The sequence below is a fragment of the Chenopodium quinoa genome, unplaced genomic scaffold (assembly GCF_001683475.1).
Source record: "Chenopodium quinoa cultivar QQ74 unplaced genomic scaffold, ASM168347v1, whole genome shotgun sequence".
NCBI lineage: Eukaryota > Viridiplantae > Streptophyta > Magnoliopsida > Caryophyllales > Amaranthaceae > Chenopodium > Chenopodium quinoa.
This window is the reverse complement of record NW_018743850.1, coordinates 695,077-719,447: the sequence shown is the minus strand read 5'-3', so window position 1 is coordinate 719,447 and position 24,371 is coordinate 695,077. Positions and strand designations below refer to the sequence as shown.

General features: G+C 32.5%; 3 protein-coding genes and 1 pseudogene across 3 annotated transcripts; all 4 read left to right on the top strand.

The window, feature by feature from the left end:
- The first annotated feature begins 367 nt into the window (after positions 1-367).
- LOC110685813 (probable E3 ubiquitin-protein ligase BAH1-like 1) lies at positions 368-4,731 on the top strand. The gene is made up of 7 exons (XM_021862338.1): positions 368-592; positions 1,469-1,624; positions 1,958-2,208; positions 2,488-2,745; positions 3,057-3,194; positions 3,500-3,558; positions 3,642-4,731. The coding sequence occupies exons 2-7, from the start codon at positions 1,474-1,476 to the stop codon at positions 3,739-3,741; spliced, it is 957 nt and encodes a 318-aa protein (XP_021718030.1). The 5' UTR covers positions 368-592; positions 1,469-1,473; the 3' UTR covers positions 3,742-4,731.
- A 2,988-nt stretch (positions 4,732-7,719) lies between these two features.
- On the top strand, positions 7,720-11,383 carry LOC110685605 (transcription factor bHLH18-like). The gene is made up of 3 exons (XM_021862153.1): positions 7,720-7,848; positions 9,169-9,621; positions 9,950-11,383. The coding sequence occupies exons 1-3, from the start codon at positions 7,816-7,818 to the stop codon at positions 10,031-10,033; spliced, it is 570 nt and encodes a 189-aa protein (XP_021717845.1). The 5' UTR covers positions 7,720-7,815; the 3' UTR covers positions 10,034-11,383.
- Positions 11,384-11,536: 153 nt separating this feature from the next.
- LOC110685812 lies at positions 11,537-15,675 on the top strand (annotated as a pseudogene).
- Positions 15,676-18,635: 2,960 nt separating this feature from the next.
- Positions 18,636-20,533, top strand: LOC110685810 (peroxidase 27-like). Its single transcript, XM_021862337.1, has 4 exons — positions 18,636-18,937; positions 19,103-19,288; positions 19,395-19,560; positions 19,720-20,533. The coding sequence occupies exons 1-4, from the start codon at positions 18,728-18,730 to the stop codon at positions 20,124-20,126; spliced, it is 969 nt and encodes a 322-aa protein (XP_021718029.1). The 5' UTR covers positions 18,636-18,727; the 3' UTR covers positions 20,127-20,533.
- Positions 20,534-24,371: the final 3,838 nt, after the last annotated feature.

The following is a 24,371-nucleotide window of genomic DNA, read 5'->3' as shown; positions in this document are numbered from 1 at the left end:
GTGGAAAATATTGGACAAATTATTTAGAACATCACAAACCAAGGAAGTATCTCACTTGTTTTTAGCCTTCTTACCTTTATAATTTTGAAGCTTGTTAACACACAATTTAATCATTAACATATCTAATTAATTAAAATTGCATAAATTACTCATTAAGAATGTTATAAAATTTACATGAGTTTTTTTAAATTTATTTTTTTAAAATAATAAAATTATAAAATAATAAAATTGTGTGAAACGTATGTAAAATAATAAAATTATTATTTTAATGTTACAAATATTAAAATAATAATAAAAAAAATCCTTTAAAAAAAATGTATTAAAATAATAAAATTGTGGAATAATAAAATTATTATTTTAATGTATTTTTTAAAAAAATAATAAAATTATCATCTTAATGTTACAAATATTAAAATAATAAAATTGTGTGAAATGTATGTGAAGCAGTTGAAGCCTAAAAAAAAAGTAACTTCTTTCCCAAAAAATAAATAAAAAGAAAGTAACTTTAAAGCAAAAGATGAAGGAAAATAGGAAAGAATATGTCCCCGGAGAAACCACCATGGCATTGGACTGGTTCTCAAAATTAAAACCTGTAAGTTTTCTGTTTAATTTCATTTCATTTCAAATTCATTCAATTTTATACTCATTCATTCAATTCAATTCTATAAATTTTTTAAATAAAAAATCAATTTCTATTACCTTTCTCCCCACAAAAATGAAGAGAGAACTAGATAAGAGCTCCGAATCCTTCGATTGAGGAATAATATGGTTAGTCCCAAATTCGTTAGAACCAACTTGCTTTGACATTTACTTGAATAACTTGATTCAATTTGAAAAGGGAAACTAGAATTCTAATTTTTCACAATTTTTAATTTGTTGTTTAGAACACTGTATAAATTAATGGACTAATCTTGTGTTAGGTTTAGTGTACAGAAAAACTCGACTTGTGTATAACCTTAAACAATAAACGATAATTAATATAAAGCGGAGGGCGTAAAAGGATGGAAGAGAGAAATGCAAGTAAGATGAATCAGTTAGCATTTGATACAGCTTATAGCCGTTGACCCTGTATATGAACATCACAATATTCACAAGAATCTTACAAGGTTTCATCTCTGATTTGGTCATGACTCATGAGACAACGAGAAACGATGAGTAAAAGCATGCTTTAGAGATAACATGGGCATGAACTTGGGTGTAAAGTATATAATTTTCATTAATTTATTGTTTTAGAACAAGTTTCTACACTATATATAGAGACCCTTTTTGAAAATTTATTATGAATTTCAGCCTGAATTATTATTAATTTTTTTAATATATTTTTGTCAAGTTTGTGATAATCAGTTTAACTGTTTTCGGTCTGTGCTAGAGTGATCCAGCAGTTGTTGCCTGTTTTTTTGCCTTTTGTTTTCTTAATGATCGACAAGCTTGATAAATTTTTTTTCTTGGATTGCTGGATTTATATTAGGGAGGATGAAATTTTGCAAGAGTTATGAAAAATACATGAAGCAATTGGGGAAGACCCTTCCCGGGATTGGATACAGAAGGCTAAAGAAAAATATTAACCAGTGCAGGAATCATATGAAGTCCCAAGATGAGGCTGTTAGTCCTCTTGATTGTTCAGGTAAGTAATAGGGAAGAAAGAATTAAAGGCTTAAATTTAGTCCGAATTTAAGATAAGATGGCCTAGACGGGTGTCTGGTATAATCATTAGATCGCTTATAAAACTCAGCTCATATTTTTGCAACAAACTGAACAAAGTAACCTTATTGTACCAAGCACCTTTCTTAGTGTAGAAGTACCATAAAATTTATGTCTAAGATATAGGCAGAAAAAAAAAAAAAATAATGAAAGTGACTAAATTTAGTATATGTGGAAGCAGTTCTAGTTTTGGTCCTATTCTAATCTGGAAGCATTATTCTCTATTTGTTTACCCTAATCCTTCACTTTCTTGCAGTGTGTGACGGGATTTTTTTCCCTTCCCTCTTTGACGAAATGTCAGCTGTGGTTGATTGTTTTGACAAAGAGGCTCGGAAGTTGCTTGACCCACCATTGTCATGCCCATGGGGCATTTGGAGGTACTCTTGTTTTGACTGCTCAGGAAATGGGCGAAAAGATCATGTTTTGATGAAAGAGGGTCAAGAACTGCTTATTTATGCAATGGTTAATGCCATTGCATTTAGGAAAATCCTTAAAAAGTATGACAAGGTATATTCTAAATACTTTGCAGTTTGCATATTAGTAAGATGGAGTAGAAAATGTTTATTCTAACTAGTACTAGGCAACAAACATGAGGCAAAATGTATGAAATACTCTCAGTTAGACTTGGGTTGGGAGCTACGGAGTATCAACATTTCACCCCATGTTAGTTGCCTAATTGTTAGGCAATTACGTAGTTAAGACTTTTTTTGAGTTTTGTCCATGGAGTAGCACTATAGTACATGCATAATATATTGTTTTCTTACAAGTGATTTGTTGGTTGGTAAGGTTCATAAGAGTGAAAAAGGCCGGGAATTCAAATCAGGTTCCCAGGTTAAACACATCATGATCCTTCAATCTCCTTGGTTCCATGAGCTCATGTCTTTCCTGATCAACTTGAGGGATAGAAAATTCAAAGATACAAGCCCAGATGCGTCGCTGTTTGAAGATTTAGCCCTCATGTTTAACAATGAAATCCCTTCGATGAGTTGTGGACTTTTTGATTCCTTCTGGGTTGATGTCAATTTGATCTGTCCTATTTGTTTGGTATGTCAATCTTAGCTTGTAACTTTCTTAGTTATAATGGATGCATGCTAATAAAACTAGTGTCTATGACTTTAAGTTTTCTTGCTGGAATCCAAATGATCAGAAGCCATAGGAATATTGAATATAGGATGATTCTCGATCTATAAACCATCCTCTTGTGTTATAATACCTTGTTAAATGTTTTTTGGTTTGTAATATAGAACAAAAGTTGGTATGAATTGCATAGAGTAGTAATTGTTTGCATTGTCCTAGCAGATTTGTACATTGTTGTATCTAATATTCTTATGACTGACATGTTAAGACATGAACAGGATATAGTCTTTGATGCGGTGGCTCTTAGATGTGGACATATCTTATGCTATATGTGTGCTTGCTCTGCTGCTTCAGTGACTATAGTCGATGGCTTGAAGGCAGCTACTCCAAAGCAGAAGTGTCCTCTATGTCGAGAGGTAACCACTTTTGCAAACGTGCATTTGGGTCTATATATAATCACAAAACATAATTCCATAAAATTTAAAATGCAGTAAGCTTAGCTTTCATGGCATTATACTCATAATTTTAAGGTAGTTAATGATTGAATTTGACCTTTCATGTAATCATATTAATAAGTAAAACAGATAGATAATCATTACTACTTAAATTGATAGATTGCTATAACTTTATGAGCAAAGTAATTAACAGTGACTGGCAATTCTTAACTTTAGTGGCATCACTAATAAACTTATCATTCGGATCATCTTCCATGTTTATTCAGGCTAGGGTGTATGGTAATGCCATCCGCTTGGACGAATTAAACATTCTGTTAAGCAAAAGGTGTGTTTATTGTCCCAAGCATCCTCTTCGGAAAATGAAGTATATAAACTCACAGTATCCTGACAATTACTATTAACGCGCAGGTGTCCTGAGTATTGGGAAAAGCGGCTTGAGTCAGAGAGAGTAGAGAGGCTTCGGCTGGTGAAGGAACATTGGCAGTCACAAGTGAATGGTCTCTCATGACAGTTTGAGCTTTGTTGTTATAATTGCCCTCTTTCTAGTGCAAGTGTATGTTGGGACAAGATCGATTTTTGCAAACATTAGCTCGAAGAGTCTGATTTTTTGTAACTAATGTAAATGTAATAATGGTATATATGATCATTTCACATAAGTATATAACACTATATGTCTATAACCATAGATGTCATTTTGTTAGCTAACTTAATTGTAATTGGTTAAATATACATGGCAATATGGCATCATATGTATCTATCTTTGTTTTTAATACTTGAGAAAATACCAATAACCTTATGAATCTTGTGTTGCTGTTGTGGGATCAAATGGTGCTTACACTGCTATTGTAAAAGGATTTAGGTTTGATTTTAACCGCCTCCCATGCTTGGCCATGCGTCTGGGCCTACCGATCTTCCTCTCCACCCTGTTGTTAGGTTTTGGAGCTTCTCCGAGTCATACGTACATGATCGCCAAATGGACCAAATACATGACTATACTTTTTGTTATACATTGATGAGTGCTTAAGATGAAAGTTCTACCATACAAAAAAAAAAAAAAAAAAATCAAAGTTCTACTACGCTCTTAGACCAAAACATTCCAATTAAGCACATCAATATAAAACGGAAAGAGTACTATTATTATAATGCTACATTGATGAGAGCTTAAGATCAAAGTTCTACTACACTCTTTGACCAAAACATTCCAATTAAGAGTATCAACATTAGGGTTGTTCAGAGTGCGCTTGCAGTTTGGTGGGTTTGCATTTTGAAAATTGTGGTGCGATTTATAAAACTAACCAAATCACGGTTTTGCAGTTTGGTGCGGTTTAAAAAAAATTAGATTAAAACGCACCGCAAACCATACTTTGATGCGGTTTATACCGTCAAATCGTAAACCGTTAAACCATTTTTATACTATTTCTGTTAAAGAATATATAAAATCTATTAACTATTACTAAAACAAAACGTTGCTGATGTCATCACTGTCCACATGTCATTCTCATAATAAATTTTCCCGCCTAAATGCAAGGATGATGTCATCTTTTTTTTTTTTTTTTTTTTTTTGTGAAACTACCATGTATATTAAACAATTTTGAAATTTGAATATAAAAAGCTTCTACATTACAAATACAATCTATCAATTTATTCTAAAAAAAATGAAACAATTGTAAATAGCACACTTATAAATGGACTCCTACATTGAAATATGTATTAAGCGACGTTGAACATGTATTATATCATAATTTTGATGAAAATCTAAAATTTTAAATTTACAAATATTTTTGTACAAGGTGCATAATTCTTATTATATTTATCCATTTTTTTTAAAATGTACAAATTATAAAAATAATTTTTATATAAACCATGCATCACACGGGTTCTAACCTAATAACTTAAAATATGATGTAATCTTTTACTACTAGCTAATTAAAAGTTTAAAAAAAGTTTAAATACTTGAATTATATGTTTATAATCCCAAAGTAAAATAAAAGTCTTTTTATAAAAAAATTTAAATTTTTTTAAAAATATGAATAAATCGCAAAGTGCACCAAGTGCGGTTTGAAAAAATGCAAATCGTAATTGTGCGGTTTGAATCTCAAACCGCATCAAAAACAGCCTAATCAATATAAAACGAAAAGAGTACTATAATTATTTATGATAACGTCATTTGATGACACATGATGAATGCCCACATATTTATGAGGCTGGAGGACTTTGGTTAGACATTACCTTTAAGAAATTGAGGCATTAATTTAATGTACTTATATATATTTACCCACATTGTATAAATTTCAGTTTTGTTTTATACGAGCCCACTCAGTCAGGCATAATTTGGCAGCTACCTCTAGGTCCTCTACGGATCAACCAAAAATTGTTAAAAGATTCGTAACAAAATTTTATACGATGAAAAATTGTACGGAATACTAAAATTGTGACAAAAGTTCCTTAAATTTCTACTCCATACCTATTTTAAGAGGTTAGTTTTAGTTACATTACTGTCAGCTGTGTAGTACTGTAGTTGTCGTTTGACAGATAAAAAACGTGAGATTTACAAAGATATTTTAATTCTTTTGACGCTACGTAAAAAGAAAACAAACACAAGAATGCATACTATCCAGTATCCACTACTTAAAGGCCCACGGCCTTTTGATGGGACTACCATTAAATGACTTATTTAAGCTTTTATATATGCAACAGAATTAGGAACTAGGAAACTAACATGATATGGAATTGTTAGAGCAAACTTCCTTGGATGGATGAGGGGATCTGATAATGTATAGCGAACAACTCATCACGTCCTTTTAACACTATGATCGTTAAACTCCTTCTTTTCGATCTTTTTGATTGACATACAACTTAATAGTCGAAAGTACGTTAGAACATCGTGTTCTCTTGACCTTATTCAATCAATTCTTGGAGGTGATCGACAAATGAAGACTTGAACCCTTTGCCAAGATAGCTTCTTCTTGCACCTTAGCTTCTTGTTGCTCTTTTGCACTTTCATGTACACAAGAGCTTCTTGTTGCTCTTTTGCACTTTCTTGTTGCTCTTTTGCTCAAATGAGGTAATAACATTCCTTTTCCATTTCATTCTCATTTTCACCCTTGCTGCCTCGATTATCCTTTGCTACTTTAACTTGAAATAAATTTTCAGACTTGAAATTGAAATAATTGTGGAATAAAAAGGTTGTCATATAGGGAACAATTACAAAGTATAATAGAGTTTCACAGAGTAAGGTAAGATGATGAATCGAATGTTTACACAAATAGAAAAGCAAAAAGTGCATAAAGCTTTTAAAAAAACAACTGAAAAACGAACGAGTATCCAAAAAATAACTTCACTGTAACTATCTAAAAATAGGCAAAAAACATATTTATATAACTTTTTTAATAATAAATGTTGTAAGAATAATTTTTTGGCAAGATATGAAGATTGAAAGATAAACATACTTGTGTTGTATACGAGGACTACAAAAGAGCATAACCACACAGAAGGTGAGGAAGGAAACGAATCAAACGATGCAACATGATACGCATATGCATATTTAAAAATAAAAATAAAAAAATTAAAAAATTAAAGGAAAGCGACATTTTTGGGTAGTTCTCATTTCACAGGGAACGGGTCACAATTCCATTGGGCAATTTCTAATAAATTAATAATATACTTGTATACAATTACCAAAAAAAAAAAAAAAAAAAAAAACATTAATGTTAATTGGCTTTGTTGATGAGTAATTATGAGAAGGTTACTCCCTCTGTTTTAAAATAATTTACATATTTAAATTTGACACATAGTAACGCATAACTTTAACCTTAGATCTATATAATTAATGTTAGTAAAAATATAAAAAAGTTAATATTCTAAAACTGTATATTAATATCTATTTAACAATATGTTTCATGATAAAATTTATTTTTATACGTTAACTGAAAAATAATGGTCAAAATTAGTATATGAATAGTGAAATAAAGTCTAATGTACGTGTCAATTATCTAGGAACAAAGGGAGTATGAGGAATTGGTACATAAAACTATGTTAGTTCATCCTTATAATGTCGGTAATATATATAAATTGGTTACTTGTATAGTTGTATGGTACTAAAAAAATAAAATCATTTATGAGGGAGAGATTTTTTTTTTTTGAACAATGAGAGGGAGAGAATTTAATTATAAAGTGAACTGACATCATTTGACTAATTTATTGTATATTTCACAACAGATTATAATGTCAAGTGACTGCAGTCTATCATTTAAAAACTTACTATATAAAGCAAATGATTATTGTACTCCGGAGTATTTTTCTTAGAAACAAATCACGGATTTATTCGATGGAATACTTTGATTTAATGATGATTTATCAATAAAAATCAACGTAATTCACCAACAATATCAAGAAAAAATGTGAAAGAAACACTTGAGGTTGAGATCTTCGCTAAGTCACTATATATATTGTCTGGTTTCTAAAACCTTGGCAGTTGGCACAACTGCACAAGTCTCAACTCTCCAAAAAAAAAACTCGTACAATCAACTACTCTAGTACTCTTTATTTTTCTTAGTTCTTTTTTGAACAGAAAAATTGAGGGATGACTCCTATGGAAGCATGGCTAGCTGAATTGGTAAGAAAATACTTTATTAACTCCATCAAATTTTTTGGACATAATTTTTCTATATATGATGACGTAATAACATCTGGTAACTAATAAGTCTATAATAATTTAAGTTTGTGCAATAATGTCTATATGCGTAATGTTTGTGTAGAATTTAAAATTTTGGCCGTTGTTTTATTTGGTTGAACATAAAAAATTGCATTGTACGTCTATTCATTGTTAATATTTAGTACGTCTAAACTACTAATTAATAAGTACATAGTAATATAAGTTTGTACAACAATTTCTAAATATGTAATGTTTGTGTAGAGTTTGAAGATTTGACATTCGTTTCAATTGGTTGAACATAAAAAGTTACAATTTCTATTTAGTGTCAATATTTAGCACGTCTAAACTACTGAGCAATAGAACAAAATAAGATCATATTATAGCCGAAAGGAAGCGCCGTGAATTAATCACTCAGATGTTCATATCTCTTTCCACCCTTGTTCCCGGACTTAAGAAGGTAATTATTTCTTAATGTGATTATAGTGAAATTCTAATCAATTCCTTATAAAGATGATATAAGAGCAATTTTTAGAAATATAGGCCCCGTTTGTGGTTTTCAAAATGTAGTTTTCGATCATTAATATCTCTAATTATGTACTTACGATGCATTAGAATAAACTTAAAAACACAGGTACTGCATACGTAGTGTATGAGAACATTTTTATTAGTATTTTAAAGCGTTAGTTGCATGTAAACATGGTTGTGGGCCGGAAACGCTGGCATGGCTAGGCCACTAGGGATGTATTGTGATGAAATTTTCAAATACTACCTTCGTTTCTTATTAATTGCTACATAGAGGTATTACTTGTGATACATAAAAAATTCAATTGTTGAATTGAAATTAATAAGAAACGGTAGATGACTTACATATCGCCGAAGCTAATGTGCCATGAACCTGTATATATGATGCTTACGAACTTATGTTGTGCCTACCTTGCAACTTTGTTGTGTCGTGTCTTTTTCATGTCAGCGCAACTTGTCCTATTGCCATCTTATATAGTTAGTTGTATGCATCCATTGAAAATCCATATGATGCTTATAAGCTTATGTTTTGCCTACCTTGCACCTTTGTTGTGCTGTGTCTTTTTCATGTCAGCACAACTTGTCATACTGCCATTTTAATTAGTTGTGTGCATCCACTAAAAAATCCATTTACGGGAAGATTTTTTATTTTTTTGACACAATATATGACAAGATTAAGATACTTGAGTTACTGTTAAAGAATCTCTATGCGATATATTGTTAATAACACTCTGCATAATTAATTAGTTAGTGTCATAGACGCAGGTTGATAAAATAACAGTCTTAACAGAGACAATCAAATATGTGAAGCAACTTCAAGAGAAAGTGAAGGTACTTGAAGAAAAGGCAGATGAAAAGAAGGTTATAGAGTCCATGGTTGTTATGGTAAGAGCCCATAAAATTACAGTCGACAACGATAATGATAATGATTCTTCCTCTGCCATGGGTGACAATTGTGCCGATGGGAGTGGTGGTTGTAACTCCAATATTGGTGATAGTAACAACGATGAGAAAGACACTATCAATCTTTCATCACTGCCAGAAATCGAAGTTAAGAAATTGGGCGAGACGCTACTCGTAAAAGTATGTTGTGCAAAACAAAAATGGACTTTACCCAAATTATATGCAGAGTTGTACAAACATGATATAAGTATTACATATTCTAATGTTACACCCTTTGAGAGATTGGCCATCATTACCATAGTTGCACAGGTAACATTACTATAATTTATATTCAAAGACCTTATATATGCATACATTTATTAATAATTATATAGATTTAGTGAATTTTTGTAAGATCAAATCACTTTATAAAATTTAGCTTCTACCTATCAACAACAAAAAAAAAAAGAGTTTAGCTTCTAATGCGTGAACAAAAAACTAGAGTTAATTATATTGTAATTGCTGTGAATTCTAAAAGATCAATGATTACTGTAGAATTTTCAAAGAAATGTTGTTGTTTCATATGTTACTTGTTGTTTCATATTTTATTCTAATAACACATGATGAAGTTAAGTAATAAACCCTTTATTTTATGCAGATGGGGAGGAATTTCAACAAGAATGTGAAAGATTTTGTTAAAACTCTTTGCACCACTCTCCGTGAACCCGTACGTGACGGTTAACTAGCCACGTTTTAGTCACTAACCGCGTCATGCATACAATGAATTTCACTATCGGATGTACAATGAATTGGTACAATGAATTTTCACTATCGGATGTACAATGAATATCACGTTTTAATTTTGTAATTAGGTTTTTTTTTTTTTTTCTCTTTCATTTTTTTTAAATAACAATTTTAATAAAGTGAAGGGGCACGTGTTATCTGACCCCTCTTACTAGATCTAGGAATGACAACGGGTCGGACTCGGAGCGGTTCATGCTAAATCCGACTCTAACCCTACAAGAAGTCGAAGGCTAAATTTGACTCCGACTTCAATATCCAACCTCCAACTCCGACTCCGAGTTTTTTTCGGTTATTCAATATACTTTGAGAAATTGGGCTATTTGGACCTTTGCAACTCACACCCATTGCTGCCACTACCCACACCCAAATCTAAGATCCTTCGAAGTCGGACATTTGTTGGATTCGGATTATCTGTAGGATCCGACTCCGACCTTCCTTCGACTCAGAGTTAGATTATTTTAACAGAATCGGAGTCGGATTACTTTTTTCCTCAAATTGGGGCAGATCCGAACAGGATTGCCATTCCTAACTAGTTCTGCTTATGTCAATTACTAAGATTTTTTTTTTTTTTTTTTAACTTTCAAATTTGTGTGCTGTAATAACTACTTCTTTCTTCTCTAAAAGTTACTACGTATTTAAGAAATGAAGAAGAATAAAATGGAGTGCAATGAGATTTTATGCACCTAGTATGAGTTAATCACTCTCGAACTACCATTGTAGTATTACGGATTACGAGTTTTAAAAAAAAAAAAAAAGTTTCTAATTTTGGCCTTGTAATTTTCTATTACTCCGTATGAGATTTTCGAGGAACACTGCTAACTCGCCTAACTGATTCACTTACTAGCAGACTACTGTAGTAAATACTTAGGGGCTGTTTGGTTTGTACAGGGTAAACGGAATGGAATGAACAAAGGGAATGAAAGAAATGAAATGGAATGAAAATCCCTCAAATGTAATATGTTGTTTGTTGTAAAAAAAACAATGGGAATCACTACCACCACTACACCAGCACCACCACACCCACACAACCCCTCTTTCTTCACTTTCTCACTTTTTCCAGCCACCCCATTCCCGTCGCACCAGTCTCCGCCCTTACCTAACCCGTCGCCGGAACTCGCCGCCCCTCCCTAACCCTTCGCCGCACCCTGAAACCACTACACCACCACCACCACCACCACCACACCCACTCTTTCTTCACTTTCCCACTTTTCCAGCCACCCCATTCCCGTCTCACTAGTCACCGCTCTTCCCTAACCCGTCGCCGGAACTCGCCGCACCTCCCTAACCCTTCCCCGCCCCTCGAAACTACCTTCCCTCCACGGAAAACCTTCCCCACACCATGCATAAGGGTTTTCTAGGGTTATGCATGGGTGTGGGGAAGGTTTTCCGGGGAGGGAAGGTAGTTTCGGGTGCGGCGAAGGGTTAGGGAGGGGTGGCGAGTTCCGGCGAAGGGTGAGGAAGGGGTGGTGACTGGTGCGACGTGGGGATGACTGGGATTAGGGAATTTTTTGGAGGGAGTTGAGGGGATGACCGATGATTTTCGAGGGAGTTGAGGGGATGGTCGGCGAGGGGTGGGGGAGGTGCGGCGAAGGGTAGGTGATGGTGCGGTGGTGCAATTTCCGGTGATGTGGGTAGGTAGGAGGGTGGTGGTGTGGTGGTGGCCAAGGAATGGAATGGAAATACCTTGGGGGAGTGAGGAATGAACTTGAAGGGATTTGGAGGAATGAACTTGAAGGGATTTGGAGGAATGAAGGGGGTAAAAGGAATCGAAAAAATAGCCTAACAAACAACAACAAAGGGAATGGAAATCGACGACCCCCAGCCAAATGGCCCCTTATTATATTCAATCTTTAAACATTAAAATCCAAAAATCTTCAACCAAATTGATGCAGAAATCAATGGAAGCACCATTACGAATTCTAAACCCTAGTTATCGCAATTTCAATCTCAATCTAAATCGTCAAATTTCCCTTAAATTCAACCCCAAATCACACTCTCTTTCTCCCACTCTCAAATCTCAATTTCACAATTCTCTCTCCTCAAATCCCTTCAAAAACCCCATTTTCAATCCCCTCAATTTCCCCAATTCTTCCCAATTAGGGTTCTTCCTTTCTCTCTCCTCTTCCTCCTCCAATTCACAATTTCAACCCAATTACCACCTTAACAATGGCGGTTTCTTCCACTGGCACAAAGCATCGGCGCCGGTCGCCGGAGTTCCCGCCGCCGGTGGGAAACCCGAGGTTGCGGCGGTGATACTAGGGTGGTTAGGAGCGACGCCGAAGCATTTGAGGAGGTAAGCGGAAATGTATACTTCAAGAGGGGTTGATGCAATTACATTTGTTGTTCCTGTGAAAGACGTGCTTTGGTTTGATTTGGGGAAGAAGGTTGAGAATCGGATTCGAGAGTTGGCAGATGAGCTCGTTTCGTGGTTGTCGAATGCGGAAGGCCGAGAACGACGCTTGATCTTTCACACATTCAGTACTACTGGTTGGCTTGTGTAGGTTTATTCTACATTTTCCTAATTACCAATTTTATTTGTATGTGTAAATTTTGCTTTGATTATTGAAATGTGGTTAATTTTCTAAATTATTAGTTTAGAATACTAATGCACAATTGCCTTTACTTAAATTTGTATGCATTGTATATAAATATGGTTATTTTGAAGTAGAGGGAGTGTTTTTTTTTTTCTTTTTTTTTTTGATGAATTGGATGGTTGGGATTAGGTGCATTGTATGGTTAAGGATGAAATTTGTCTAATTTTTTTAGTTTAGAATACTAATGCAATTATTGCAATCACTTACCATGTATAATTGTGTGCATAATTTATAAAGGCAGTTATTTTGAAGTAGGAGTGTTATTTTTGATGAATTGGATGATGGCAATAGGTGCAATACGTGGTTAAGGGTGGTATTTAGTTTTGTTGATTTAGTTTTGATTATCGTGCCTCGACTCTAGAGTGCATTTGTGAATTTTGACTAGCCATTGGCTAATTGATTGTGCTTTGATCTTTGTATGAGACATAGAGTTGGTGGGCTATTTGTATCAGCAAGAGCTCTTATGTCGTGGGTTTTTACTGAGGGTGCAAAAATTTTGGTTGTTATGGGAGCTCCCTGTCTCTAATCGTTAGTGGTGGCCATTTGCATGTGTACAAGTAATGTATGGTGATAATGATTTGGTGTTATTCTGTTGTTTTTGTACATATGGATCGATTCTCGTTCATCTGCAGGATAGGCCGTACCTTATAGAAAGGATAAAAGGATGTATTGTTGATTCTGGAGGGGACCCTGAACTTAACCCTAAGGTAATTGTGTTGCTTCTCAGCTTGTTATGAGATGCTTGATGTTTTGTTGTCAATTCTATTGATTTTAGACTTTAGAGGTGATGAAATCTCTTTGATTTGCAAACCCCTTTTTTTTTTTTTTTTTTTTTTTTTTTTTTTTTTTTAAATTTTTGATCTGTAGTATGTCTTTGCTGTCTTCCACGGAATAGTTTGGTGTGCATATAAGGATTACTTAAGGTTCTTCTCTTGTTGTGGCAACTTTTGCATCCCTAGATTGGGATTGGGCTTGCATTTTGGATAGTGCTGTCATGAAGATTCAAGGTTCATGAACAACTCTGTGAAGCCCTAAATCTCTTTAAGTTGCACTAAACGGGTAAAGAAGGCTGATGTTTGTGGGGAATTTTCACCTATGTGTCTTAGACTTGGCATAATTTGGGACATGCCAAGAATTTTTAGAGCTTTATGGAGTGCCTCTGGAGTTCATTAAGACTTTGATTGTAAGCAATGTATCTTCTTTTCTTGGCCTTGGATATCTGAGGATGGTCTGACAAGTTTATAGTTTCCACAGTGGCTCACTGGCGCACAACTGGCCAGCTGGTTGATTGCCTCGCATCTGTTGAAGCTAAGCTATTTTTATGATTTTTAGAGGCAGCCATGTTGGGCGTAAATTGAGCCTGGACCAAAGTGATCTTGGATGGCTTAGCAAGCTGGCATATTCAGGATGACACTAGCCTACATGCTTACTAATGTGTTTTCTTGTTGCAAGATTCCATTTCAAAAATAAACATGAAATGCTCCCACTATCCCAGTCTCTAGGACAATAGGGTCTAGACTTGTATACCATCTTTAAAAGTATTTTTATTTGTTGACAGATTGTGCCCCAGATGGCTTGAGTGATTGTCTCCTATAAGGTTTCCTGCCATAGGTGAGACTTTACTGTTCTGTCTCAACTGGTAATGAGAATTTGAGCTCTATTTCATTACTTTTTTCCAGAGAAAGTATGGCATATTTAAGAAGTGTTATACATACTTCGTAGAACTTTGTATGTGGTAGGGATATAGTGAGTCTCACCCCTCATATTGTTATTCTTATCACTCTTGTTCTTTTGGTTTTTAAGTTAGAGAATACATCATGACCAAATATTTTAGATGTTATAGGTAGATAGTGGGGCTCACCCCTCACTTTGTAATTCCCTATTACTCTTGTTATTTTTATTCTTAAGAAAGAATATTACATCTTGACTGAAGAGTTAATTCCAGTGAGATCCTATAAGAAAAAAAAAAACCCTTGGAAAAGTAAAATGCATGGGAAGGATGAACTATATAGACATTCTTGAAGGCGTTTTTAGGACTCACATATTCTCACATATCTTTCAGGTTTGGGCAGCTGGTTTTACTGCTGCTCTGTTGAAGAAACGGAATACTGTGGTGGTTCCATCGTCTAAGAATGTAGAACCAAGTACTGATAAAAACAAGTCAAACGTGCAGGAAAAAGACCCTCTCATAGTTGAGGCTTTAGTATTTGCAGTTTTGGAGAGAATGTTTTCCTTCCTTTTTAAGTTGCCTGCTGTGAACCAGTAAGTATTCTGTTCAACTTGTTTCATACCTCTTGTTACATAACTTTGAACCACCCTTAATGAATATGCTATTTTGTTTCTTCAATAGGAGATTGATGGAGATCATACATCATCTTTCAGAAAATCAGCCACCGTGTCCTCAGCTTTATCTGTACAGTACAGCAGATAAAGTTATACCATATCGATCTGTAGAGTCTTTTATCGAACAACAAAAGTTGAAGGGAAGAGATGTCTGGTCCTATAATTTTGGATCTTCACCTCATGTAGATCATTACAGGGCATTTCCTGATGTATATACCTCTCAGGTTAACAGTTTTTTTAAAAACACATTTCAATTAAGTAGATGTAGTTTCTGTTGCGTTTCCTTATCCATCATTATTGCTTTATTAGGATGATTACATATTTACATGGTATTAATTATTTTTAAAAGTGCAGTCTTACATGTAACGAAAATTGTCTTTTTTCAGTAAGATGTGTTTTGGAAAACTTGCCAGAGTGTTTTCTACTCTCATTGAGAAAGTTATGGGAGTTTTTTTTTTTTTTTTTTTAAAGCTTCCTATTTACATAAAAGAAGTAGATAAGGTTACTATTTTTTCTAGTTTTGTAGCCTATAAAAGGGCATTACCTTGTACGAGTAACAATTTAATTTTATAGTTGAGTTATTAGACAATTAATTGATTAGCTTTGTGCTTGTTTTTTCAACTTTGTTGAAGCCAGAACACTTATTGGCTTATTGCAATTAGTCTTTATTAATCAATTAATTGAATAATTAGACACCATTCTTGCAAATTGCAATAGTTGGAAACCATCACTGTTGCTTTCTTTGTGGTATAACTATCAGCATTTTGCAATGCAATCCATTCTAGTATTGGAAATTTGCGAAAATTCTTACTTCACAACAAGATGTGAAATATTGTACAACTTGCTCTCCGTATTATTTGTTTTTGAAGGAAATCATATGATTTTCAACTTACTCCTTTATACAATTATACAAGTATAAATCAACCAAGCAAAGATTTATAAGTAGAAATATTGGATTTCACATTAAAAAAGGAAATTCTTTTCAAGAAAACACTAGGTTAAGCCCCTAACCTAAATAGTAACCTCTCTGAGTCTGCGGTGTTGTACTATTGTAAGCTTGTATTTTAGATACATACAAGTACATGGCATTTACTACAACAAATAAATAAAAAACGAAAACGGTTAAAACTTTTTTTTCCCCTCATTGGCTCATTATACATACAAGCTAGGAGATACATGCACATTGTGTGTGCAATATAATATCTCTATACGGCTCTATTCTCCTTTTGTTCCTAAAATATATTTATTTTATTGTAATAAAAAAAATAAGGATGGTAGTTTTTCTTTTTTAAATAAAAAACAAAATAAAAGGTGAAAGGGGTAATTTGGGAAAATAAAATTTATCACCCATAACCCCTTTCCCTTTATATATTACTATAGATTTGACCGTCAAATTGAGGATTTGAGACTCTTATTTGGCAAAGAAACTAGATGGAAGTGGATCCAATATATGAAGTATTTTTATTCCTTTTATAATAGAGAGCCACAAGTGCAGGTAATGAGAATCAATTTCAAGATCTCTTAGAACTGAAAGGAGAGCTATATCCCTCACTCTCATAGGGAGCCACCTATGATAGCAATACAAGTTGCATGATTATAACCTAGGCTAGTTGTATCACATATCCATGTTCTCTAATTTGTCGGATTTTTTTTTGGTACTTTTGCATACAACCATATATTTTTTTTAAAAAAAATATCAAAAGTACAAAATGATGATTAATTAAGATAAGTAGATGAGAGAACATTCAACATACCAGCTGACAAAAGAAAGACTTGACCTTAAATTATATTATGTCATGTTTGTTAGAATGTCATTGCATGGCAATAAATGCCATGCCCCTAAAAATAATTATAAAAAATAATAGTCTTAGTTGTTCTCTTGCATGCCCATCTCATCTTGTCCATGTTTGTTGATTAATAAGTTATGTCATCGTTAAGACGTATTAAATCATGAAGATTATTCACCGTAACTAACTAATAATTATTCACCGTAAAAATAAATAATAATTTGTATAAACCATGAAGATTCCTCAATTTTAACCAATAATTCGTCTGTTAGACCTAACTAACGATAATACGTATTGACTTAATATAGTATACGCCGTATGATAGTCATGATTAGATGTTGTCTCATTCACTGATGATTATATTGGTGTTTCGATTTTATTCGATTTTTTGAGGCAGTCAACTAAAAAGTTCAATTACTCGCCTACATTTTTTTTTTAATTTTAATTTTTATAATTGATCTATTTTGATATTTACATTATTTGCATGTCTTATTTTAATATTAGATTTTCTACTATTACGTAATACATAAAAATAATATTGTTTCGTAAAATGCTATTGAATTTATTTCAAGATTTTTACGTATATCCGATATATAAACTATATTACCCCGTATTAATAATTTAATTAGAAATGCATAATAAATTAACGTGTCGATTCGATCGATATGATGTACCTAATGTTTAACTTATTTTAAACAATTTAATTTTGATCCTTACATGCAGCTAAAGGCTAGATATATCTCATTTTTCTTTCAATATTTCAACTTTATACAATTCTCATCACTTGAAAAAAAAGTAAAGATATTAATGTTCAAAATTGTATTAATCTAAACAATATACAAGTTAAAGAGGATCAATAGTTATAAAAAAAAAAAAAATAGATGGAGTACGAATTAATCTTTTACTTTAAGCTAGAACGATAATTAAATTGTATTGCATTATTTTTGGAGGGGATATTAAAAATTTGATGTTCTATATACACTATACAGTACCATATATATGAGTTATAATATGACAGAATTAAATTAAGGTGGTGATATAAATGAGATTCATCCAAACTTGATGGTATCCATATCATATGCATCTACTTATATGCTCGATTGGTATCAAATCATCTTGTACCTTGGCATGTATTTGTCAAGTTGACCTTCATTTAAAATAAATTTTTATTAATCATACATATCATATATATATATATATATACTCGTACATACATGAATTGTAACTAGACATTAAATATTACTACGTACTTACATAATAGGAACACTTCATACAACTATAGATTTTATTATAATTAAACATTGTTTTATCATATAGCTATACACCACGAAAGTTCGTTATACATACTTGTATTATTGTATATCATCACCAACTAGCCCAAACTACCTAAGTAAATGCTTGCATCTTGCGTATATTATGTATGTTCCATAGTCCCGTATTATATAAATTAAGATTAATAATGTTTTATTTTATTTGTTAAATTTAATTTTTTTTAAAAAGGAGATTATTCAACCTTAGCTTCCTCGCAAATAATAAGTAGTCAAGCAGCCATATTATATAGCTAGCTAGGTAATTATTAATACATAGTCTAAGTGTTACTTTGTCAAGTTTTATTTAACCGATATAATAATTGTTAGCACCAACCAAAAAAAAAACTAACTACAAACGTGCAAACAAAAGGCTTTGGTTTTGGATGCATGCAAAATTGGAACAACGTACAGCAGCCTCTTGGTTGGCAATATTTGGCAAGTTAATTAGTGGCGGCATAATTCGTACGTAAACTAGTCACTATATAATGAACCTCATATTATCCTTACAATACTCATCTTAGCAACTCTAATTAATAATAACCTCATTTATTCCTTCTTTTATACTAAACTAGCTAATTAATTAAGAGATCGATCTATAATGGCTACTCCAAAATTTATGTTTTTCTTAGCTCTTCTTCTTCCTCTTGTATTGAGTGTTAATGGTGACGGCCTAGCAGTGGGGTATTATGGGCGTTCATGTCCTGAAGCCGAGTCCATAACAATGAATGTTGTCAAACAAACTCTAGCTGTTGCTCCTTCTCTTTCTGGCCCCTTGTTGAGAATGTTCTTTCATGATTGTTTTGTTAGGGTGAGTAATAATAATATTTTACTCTTTGTTTTTTTTTCTTTTTTTTTTCCGTAAATTAGGCTATGTTCTTTTCAAATTAAATCTTTTATACTCTATATAACACAGATACGACTTATAAGTTACAACCATACTAATCATTTTCTTATTATTATATTTGATTCACAGGGTTGTGATGCTTCTGTCTTGCTAAATTCTCCTACAAAGCAAGCTGAGAAAGATGCAATTCCAAATCAAACTCTTAGAGGATATGAAATCATAGATAGAGTCAAGAACGCATTGGAAATGCATTGTCCTGGAGTTGTTTCATGTGCTGATATAATAGCCATGGTATCTAGAGACGTCGTGGTTCAGGTGTATATCACTTCATATTAAATAATTAATAAACAAATCTCTAAATTATTATTCGATTTTAAATTGTAATTTGGCACTAAATTATTCTTATCGTTTGCCTTTGTAGACCGGTGGATTTTCATGGAATGTTGAGCTAGGAAGACGAGATGGTGTAGTTTCTTTGCTTAATGATGCTCTAACTAATTTGCCGCCACCTTCTGACAATATTAACGCTTTGGTGAGAGTCTTTAGGCAAAAAGGACTGAGTGTAAAGGATCTTGTTGTCTTATCAGGTATGTAAACACATTAAACAACGATGCTTTTATTTCTTTTATTTACATTTTGGTGTCAAAAACTTCCTTCATTCTACAAATTAAACTTTACAATCAGCATTCTAATAAAGGTAGTACTCTGTATGTTGTAATAACTCAATTGAATATGTAATTGTTCAGGCGCGCACACAATAGGCATAGGTCATTGTTCTGCATTCAAAAACCGGCTCTACAACTTCACCGGTAAAGGTGATGTCGATCCATCCATGAATTCCCATTACGTCGCTACATTAAAGAAGATATGTACCTTAAATGGTCCTGATGTATTCGTACAAATGGATCCTGGAAGTTCCAAGAAATTCGACGAGGATTACTACGCGCAAGTGTCTAGGAACAGAGGATTGTTTCAATCTGATGCTGCATTACTAAACAATGCTGAGACTAAAGCTTATGTATTAAATCACAAAGGTGGTAACCAACAAAGTTTCTTCAAAGACTTTGGGGTGTCCATGGTAAATATGGGTAGAATTGGTGTTCTTACAGGTAATGCTGGTCAAATAAGGAAAGTTTGTTCAAAGATTAACTGATTCATGATCAAAAGCACGTGACATACCGTGGAACAAAATTCTCCTCATATTTATTGATTGAATTGGGTTCATTTGGGTATATAATTTGCATGAATAAACAAGAAGATTTTACACAAGTGTATGTACATACCTGAAGTATTGTGTTGGTAAAAAACATACTTGTATTTCACAAGTGTTTAAGTGAGAATTTGTGTCTAGGTCAAGTGGGGAGGTTGAAGTAATTGATGGCATAAACAACGTATATTATGCTGTTTAAAACCACTTATATTTTTTCCGTTTTATAGGACAATCTTTCATAAGATTGATTTTAATGAGTGTGTAATTTTCCATTACTGAGCTTTTATTTTTGTTTATGTACTGATGCTTCTCTTCCATCAATGAAAAATTATATTATTTCATTTATGTAATTTGCAATTTTGTTTTAAAGAATGTAAAGTAGCACATGGTCTAAAGACTCCCTTACGATATGGATTGTGGGGCAATGGTTATTTGAGAGTTATTAATTTCAGTCTTCGAGCAAAAGTAAGTGATTTGCAAATTGCAATTGTAAAGAAAACATGTCACAAGTTGAACGAAGAAAAGTCAAAGTGATTGTTACAGACATGTTGTATACGCAAGTCACTAATAATTGAACATGCATTGTTTATCCATATAGAGGCATGGAAATGTCCCTAATGTACTTGTTAATTTAATCAAAGAGTACACTAGGTTTTTAATTCCCTAACGTTAAGTGCCCATAGGATATTAAGAAGAAAGAAATGGAGTGAACTATTAAATAAATTATGCAAATGAGAGTGAGGGATAGCTCAAGTAGTTAGAGCTTCCTCTTGGTTTCAGGAGATGGTGGGATCAATTTTCATCACCCGCCCTTGTGGCTCTCTAAACACCAAAAAAAACAAAAACAAAAAAAATGCATATTAACAAATCAAAGTTTGATTACTAAAGTGTTAATTGTTAAACAGTTGTCATATTACATGTTATTCTTTCAAAAAATTAAATACATATAAGAGTTTAAATTATGCGTTAATGCAATAATTTGGGACATCGCCCAGGTTCTTTTTTTTTTTTTATTTTTTTTTTTTTACAACTATCGCCCAGGTTCAAACAGTAGTTTTAATTTAAAAGTGGTTTTAAATAATCAAAATATGTTTTCTAAACTTTATTCATTAAGCTAATTACTTGGGTCAATATTCCTTAACTCAAGTCAATGCATATTCCCCAAATATACCAGCCTCAAACTACAAAGTTACTGTTCAATTGCATTCATCAACGTGTAAAAATCATGAATTCATACACCATCATCAAGTTCTTCCCAACCACAAGATGCACCTCCATTGTCAACCAATCCAAGCTTTTAAATAACATGATTTTTATCTTCAACTTCATCCATTTCAATTGCAATCTTACCCATAACATTGCAGCAATTAATCCCTTATAAATTAAGCCTCAATCTGAACACCCCAAATCTTCCCTTTCTTCCGGCAAACCACCGTGGCGCCGCCGTCTTCAACCACTCGCCGCCCTTCATCTTCCTTTCCTCGCTTCCTTAAACACAAGACCAAAGTTTTTGTTTTGTTTTTGGAAAAATTCACATGAATAATCCAAACTATGATCATTCTTCCCATATTAATCCCAACTAAGAATTATCTCATTATAATCCAAACTATACATGGCTACGTCTCATATTGATCCGCAACCTGATAAAACCGGTTAACTAAGTTATTTGGGCCATGTGTCTTGTTGTTTGTAGCACTGGATAGAGGTAGTTTAGTGGTTGTCTATGGTGGTTTTTCTTCTTGTGGATATGAGAATGGACACCAAACTACCAAAGGATCTAGAATTTGACCATCTCAATCTCTCTTTATTTCTCTAACTGTTGTGGTACAAATATGATGTTATTGTTGATTTTAGTGGAGAAATGCGTGATGGTAATGAGGAGGGGCGTAACGCGTAAGACGTTGAATTTATAATGATTTGAATTTACTTTATCTATCGTATTATTGTTATTGGATTTATAAAGTATCATTTACATTGTGTTTTTAACCATCTAATATTATGCTTTCTTTAATGAGTATTTGAGATTAAGAATACAGTGGAATTTATTTCTCAAGAGTACTCAAATGTTTTGCTAATAATATGACTAATTTAAGTGAATTTTATGATTTTCCAAAAACTCTAAGCTTACTTGGTCACTTCGTACATTTTTGTTATTTTTAGCTAATTTCTTTTTTTTTTTTTTGTTTATTTATATTTACAATTTTTATCAATGAATGATATGTGGTATTTTGTAAAAATATAAGCTTATTAAAGGATATACTAAAAGATATACTAAAAGATAAAATATTTTTGATGCAAATATTTTACTATGGAGCAAGTTTTTAAGGTACAAAACAACATTATAATCTAAGAACGATTAAGGTTTTAAAGAGCTATATATAGTATTAACTCGATTAGTCAATAATACGTGATTTAAATTTGGCAAATTTTCCAATTATAAGAGTAAGCGATTCTTGGAACTTGGAAGCTCGAGAAGAACAGTCCGTCGAGAGTAGAAGAAGAAATGAATATTCAATTTCTCTCTCTATGGTTTGAGGTAACATCTATTGTTAACATCCACGATTAAATTTGAGAAATGTGTCTATGAGCATATCTTATGAATGTGTTTATGATATGGATTGTGTGGCAATGGTTATTGATTATTGAATGTTATGTAAATGATAAATTGTTAAAGATATGAGATAATCAATAGTCGGAATATATATTTTTTGTACTGGTTAATAATATATTTAGGATTATTTATGTTAAGATAATATTTAGTGAATCTATAACTAATACTAAAATAAAAACTGCTGACATCATTCATTTTCACAAATTGTACACGTGCCAGCTTCCCTTTTAATTTTTTCCCGCCTAAACTTTTTTTTTCTCTTCCATATTTTTTTCCGGAAAAAACTAAATATTGAATGAAAAATACTTTAATACAGAATACAATACATTAAGCTTTTCACAATTTTTTTTTTTTAAAAAACCTTTTGACAACCCGTTATCCAATGAAACATTATTGTATGCTTTTTTTTACGAAGTATTGTTTTATATAGCCTCTTTTTTTCATTATATCCATGCATCGCACGGGAGCTAATCTAGTATATCTTTATGATATAATAGTTAGTAAAAGTTGACGAACGTCCCGAGGGAGTTGGATAAGATAACTAAAATTGGAAATATCAAATTAAAATGAATATTAATTAATTACACCGATTGACACATGACTTTGGCATGTATTCCCAAATTAATATCACTTTTAAAAATGATTTAAATGTTTATCCAACTCCCTAGAGGCGTTCGTTAGCAAGATCCATAATAGTTTACTATTGAGTACTCCCTCCATCCCAATATATAGTTCATGTTTGTGTTTTTTCACGGTATTTAAGAAATGGAAGGACAAAGTGGATGAAATACATTAAAAGTAAAAAAAATGTTAGACAAAAGTACAAGGCAAGTGGATAATACAAGGGGGAAAAAGTAAAAAGTTCAATGATAGACAAAAGTTAGAGAGAGAAAATGGAAAAAAGTAGAAGGCAAGTGGATAATTTAAGGGTGAATTAAGAAGTTCAATAAATAAAGTTAAAAAATATGAGGGCATAATGGTTTTTACATACTATCCGATCCAAAAATAGAAACAGAAACTATAATATGAGGCGGAGGTAGTATAAGTTTTGTATAAATACTCTACCTATTGATTTGATAAATAATATACTAGCCTTAATATTATTAACTCTATCCTAAATTTGTTATAAATGCGTACAATACTTAAATTCTCAATGTTTATTGTTTTCAACTAAATTGATTGAGGATTATGAAGTTCTGTGATGTACTACCTCCGTTTTTTATTTTGTTACTTCCTCCGTCCCAAAATGTTTGTCACTTTTGATGAAAATTCACGAGAATTAAGGTGGAGAATGTGGAATAATGAAAGTATATAGGAAAGCGAAATTCTCAACCAATAAAGTAATAAAAGTGCATGGGAAAAAAAATTCCCAATTTAAAAAGTAATTAAAGTACATGGAAAAGAGAAATTGAGAGATCCAAGAGTGTAAAAAATTAAATTAGTTAAAAGTTGGCACAATTTTTATGACAAATATTATGGTAAAATAGGAAGAGTACTTAATAAGGAAAAAAATGAGGATATAAAAGTCTTTTTATGTATCTTAATAATTATGAAAATATGAAATGTGGCAAACATTT